At 54.5% G+C, this 4196-nt stretch overlaps 1 protein-coding gene across 1 annotated transcript; it reads right to left on the bottom strand.

Annotated features, from left to right (window-relative positions):
• Positions 1-211: 211 nt before the first annotated feature.
• LOC125045926 (microtubule-associated protein 1A-like) lies at positions 212-2210 on the bottom strand. The gene is made up of 6 exons (XM_047643527.1): positions 2178-2210; positions 1708-1937; positions 1504-1625; positions 1174-1283; positions 867-1141; positions 212-590 (listed from the first exon to the last, which is right to left on the bottom strand). Exons 1-6 carry the CDS (start codon positions 2208-2210, stop codon positions 212-214), a joined length of 1149 nt encoding a protein of 382 aa, XP_047499483.1.
• Between the last annotated feature and the right edge of the window lie 1986 nt (positions 2211-4196).

Here is a 4196-nt window from a genome sequence, read left to right as displayed (position 1 = left end):
ATCATCTCTCCCCTCCTCTCTCCTCTCTCTCTCTCTCTCTCTGACGTGTTTCCGAGTCTCCTCTGCCTCTTGTCTCTCTGAGGCTTCTTGGCCTGTCATTCGAACTATCTATTTTGTCTGAAATTGCTTTTTCTGTCGCTTAAAAGTTTTGGTAAGTCTTTCAGGTTACTTTTTAGGCGTTTGAGGCTTCCTGGTCTGTCTCTGGGGCTGCCTAGTCCTTCCGTTCAGGTACCTGGTCTGTCTCTGGGGATCCCTGGTCCTTCCCTTCAGGTACCTGGTCTGTCTCTGGGCACTGTCTTTCCCCTTCAGGTACCTGTCTGTCTCTGGGCTCCTGGTCCTTCCCTTCAGGTACCGGGTCTGTCTCTGGGGCGTCTTGTCCTTCCTTCAGGTACCTGGTCTGGCTTTGGGGCGTCTGGTCCTTCCCTTCAGGTACCTGGTCTGTCTTTGGGGCTACCTGGTCCTTCCCTACAGGTACCTGGTCTGTCTCTGGGGCTGCCGGGTCCTTCCCTTCAGGTACCTGGTCTGGCTTTGGGGCTGCCTGGTCCTTCCCTTCAGGTACCTGGTCTGTCTCTGGGGCGTCTGGTCCTTCCCTTCAGGTACCTGGTCTGGCTTTGGGGCGTCTGGTCCTTCCCTTCAGGTACCTGGTCTGTCTCTGGGGCGTCTGGTCCTTCCCTTCAGGTACCTGGTCTGTCTTTGGGGTGTCTGGTCCTTCCCTTCAGGTACCTGGTCTGTCCCTGGGGATCCCTGGTCCTTCCCTACAGGTACCTGGTCTGTCTTTAGAGCGTCTGGTCCTTCCCTACAGGTACCTGGTCTGTCTTTGGGGCGTCTGGTCCTCCCTCAGGTACCTGGTCTGTCTTTGGGGCTACCTGGTCCTTCCCTTCAGGTACCTGGTCTGTCTTTGGGGCGTCTGGTCCTTCCCTTCAGGTACCTGGTCTGTCTTTGGGGCTACCTGGTCCTTCCCTTCAGGTACCGGGTCTGTCTCTGGGCGTCTGGTCCTTCCCTTCAGGTACCTGGTCTGGCTTTGGGGCGTCTGGTCCTTCCCTTCAGATACCTGGTCTGTCTCTGGGGCGTCTGGTCCTTCCTTCAGGTACCTGGTCTGTCTCTGGGGCGTCTGGTCCTTCCCTTCAGGTACCTTGTCTGTCTTTGGGGAGTCTTGTCCTTTCCTTCAGGTACCTGGTCTGTCTCTGGGGCTACCTGGTCCTTCCCTACAGGTACCTGGTCTGGCTTTGGGGCTGCCTGGTCCTTCCCTTCAGGTACCTGGTCTGGCTTTGGGGCGTCTGGTCCTTCCCTTCAGGTACCTGGTCTGTCTCTGGGGCGTCTGGTCCTTCCCTTCAGGTACCTGGTCTGTCTCTGGGGCGTCTGGTCCTTCCCTTCAGGTACCTGGTCTGTCTTTGGGGCGTCTTGTCCTTTCCTTCAGGTACCTGGTCTGGCTTTGGGGCGTCTGGTCCTTCCCTTCAGGTACCTGGTCTGGCTTTGGGGCGTCTGGTCCTTCCCTTCAGGTACCTGGTCTGTCTCTGGGGCGTCTGGTCCTTTCCTTCAGGTACCTGGTCTGTCTCTGGGGCGTCTGGTCCTTCCCTTCAGGTACCTGGTCTGTCTCTGGGGCGTCTGGACCTTCCTTCAGGTACCTGGTCTGTCTTTGGGGCGTCTTGTCCTTTCCTTCAGGTACCTGGTCTGTCTCTGGGGCGTCTGGTCCTTCCCTTCAGGTACCTGGTCTGTCTCTGGGGCTGCCTGGTCCTTCCTCCAGGCACCTGGTCTGTCTCTGGGGCTACCTGGTCCTTCTCTTCAGGTACCTGGTCTGTTCTTGGGGCATCTGGTGATTCTCTAAAGCTGCTTGGTCTGTCTCCGAGGGCTGTCGATCCGCCTGCCTCCTGCAGTGCCTGCGTCCGTCGGCGCCCCCTTCTGCCTCCCGCCCAGGACGCCGCTGGCTGCTGCCGTTGCTGGGGAAGGGGCTGGGGTGTAGGGGGAGGAGAAGGGGGAGCAGGCAGGACCCAGGCTTCACGACGCCCTTAGTGACACCACGTGGTAACAAGGGCGGCGCGAGGTGGGCGGAGCTTCCATCATACACCGTCCGTACTGGTTTATTCCCTATATTGTTTCACGGCTTCGCAAACTTTCGCTCGAAATTGATTCTGTCAATACATTAGTCCACTGCATGTTGCTTTGCCTGATTCTCTCACGCCCCTCTCGGCCTCCTGGTCGTCCTCCTCCATATCCTCTTCCTTCTCGTTTTTTCTATTCTATATATTTCCTTCTTCCCTCGTTCTACTGTTCTTTATCTTTTCTTTTTCTTCGTCTTCTTACTCCTGCTCCTCGTCTTCCTCCCTCTCTTCTTCCTCTTCTATTTCCTCCTATTTTTTCTCCTCTTCTTCCTTGTTTTTCTCCTCCTACTCTTCCTTCTTCTTCCTCTTCTTTTCGTCCTCTTCCCATTCACCCATTCCTCCCTCATTTCCTCATTCCTTTGCCTTTTTATTCCCTCTTTCTTCTATGTCTGCTTCCCCTCTCCTCTCTCCTCTCCTCTCCTCTCCCCTCTCCTATCCCTCTCCTCTGCTCTCTCCTCTCCTCTGCTCTCTCCTCTCCTCTCCTCTCTCATCTCCTCTCTCCTCTCCTCTCCTCTCCTCTTCTCTCTCCTACCTCTTCTCTTCTCTCCTTTCCTATCTCTACTCCTCTCTCCTCTCCCCTCTGCCCCTCCCCCCCCCCCCTTTTCCCCTCGCCCGCAGAACCTCTTGCACAGGTAATCACTTATTTTCTATTTAAACGTTATTGGCATCATTGTTGTTCTTATTATCAGTATCATCATCACTGTCATTGTTATTATTATCATCATCATCATTCTCGTTGTTGTTCGTGTTGTTGTTGCTATGATTGTCATTGTTATTGCTGTCATCACCATTATCATCATTATCGTTGTTGTTGTTTTTTGGTTATTGTTATTTTTGTTACTTTTGTTATGATTGTTATCGTCATTGTTTTTATTATCATCATCAGTTCAACGGTTTAATAAATAGAAACGGAGGGGTAAAAAAAAACAAGTTTTTTTTTCACATTCTGGATATACCTTTCGATTTATTACTAATGAGTTAAATTTCCCTTTCCTGTGTCCCCTCTTTCCTTTTTGGTCCCCGCTCCTCTCCCCCTCCTCCCACCCCCCCTTCCTCTCCCACGTCCCTCTTCCCTCTCCCCCTCCCCCCTTCTAGATCACTTCTCTCCCCTCTCCCACTCCCCACCTTGGTCTTCTCCTCCCCCCCCCCCTTCCTCCCCTTTCCTTCTCACCCCATGCTTTCCCCTCTTCTTCTCCTTTCCTCTTCCCCTTTCTTCCTCCCTCTCCTTCCCCCAGCCCCAGGCTCTCCCCTCTTTCTCCCCCTTCTCCCCTTTCCTCCCCACCGCATGCTCTCTCCTCCTCCCCTCTTGACCCCCACCTCTTTTCACTCCCCTTTTCTCCTCTCCCTTCCTTTCCCTCCTCCTCCTTCTCCCCTTTTCTCCTCTTCCTTCCTTTCCCTCCTCCTCCTCCTCCCCCACCCCTTTTCTCTTCTCCTTTCCTTTCCCTCCTCCTCCTCCTCCTCCTCCTCCCCTTTCGTTCCTCTTCTCCCCTCCTCCTCACCCTCCTTCCTCCTTTTCCTCCCTCTCCCCTTCCCTCTCTTCCCTCCTCCTCCTCCTCCTCCTCCTCCTCCTCCCCTTTTCTCATCTCCCTTCCTTTCCCTCCTCTTCCTCCTCCCCTTTCGTTCCTCGTCTCCCCTCCTCCTCACCTTCCTTCCTCCTTTTCCTCCCTCTCCCCTTCCCCTCTCTTCCCTCCTCCCCCTCCTCCTCCTCCCCTTTTCTCATCTCCCTTCCTTTCCCTTCTCTTCCTCCTCCCCTTTCGTTCATCTTCTCCCCTCCTCCTCACCCTCCTTCCTCCTTTTCCTCCCTCTCCCCTTCCCCACTCTTCCCCTCTAACCCCGGGCGAGTGAGGGGAGCATGGCGACACCTCCCCTCGGTAACAGAGGCTTTTGAGGCCAGGTGGGCGGAGCGTGTGAGGGAAGAACAGGAGGGGAGAGGAGGAAGAGGGGGGGGGGAGGGTGAAAGCACAGAGGATGTCCTCCTCCTGCTCTTTGTTTCTACCTTCTTCCTCATCATTCTATTCTACCTCCTCCTCATCCTCCTCGTCATATCGGTATCATTATAATAATTATCATTTCCATCAGTGTACCCATCTACTCATA

The sequence above is a fragment of the Penaeus chinensis genome, chromosome 38 (genome assembly GCF_019202785.1).
Source record: "Penaeus chinensis breed Huanghai No. 1 chromosome 38, ASM1920278v2, whole genome shotgun sequence".
Taxonomy (NCBI): domain Eukaryota; kingdom Metazoa; phylum Arthropoda; class Malacostraca; order Decapoda; family Penaeidae; genus Penaeus; species Penaeus chinensis.
The sequence above is the reverse complement of the archived record's forward strand: the minus strand, read 5'-3'. Positions and strand labels throughout refer to the sequence as shown.

Bases quoted from the DNA above. Each gene is read 5' to 3' on its own strand.
- LOC125045926 (XM_047643527.1), bottom strand. From the start codon at position 2,210: ATGGAGGAGGACGACCAGGAGGCCGAGAGGGGC. The intron at 1,284-1,503 runs GTACCTGAAGGG...CCTGAAGGGAAG, and splicing joins ACGCCCCAGAGACAGACCAG to GACCAGACGCCCCAAAGCCA. The intron at 1,142-1,173 runs GTACCTGAAGGA...GACTCCCCAAAG, and splicing joins TAGCCCCAGAGACAGACCAG to ACAGACAAGGTACCTGAAGG.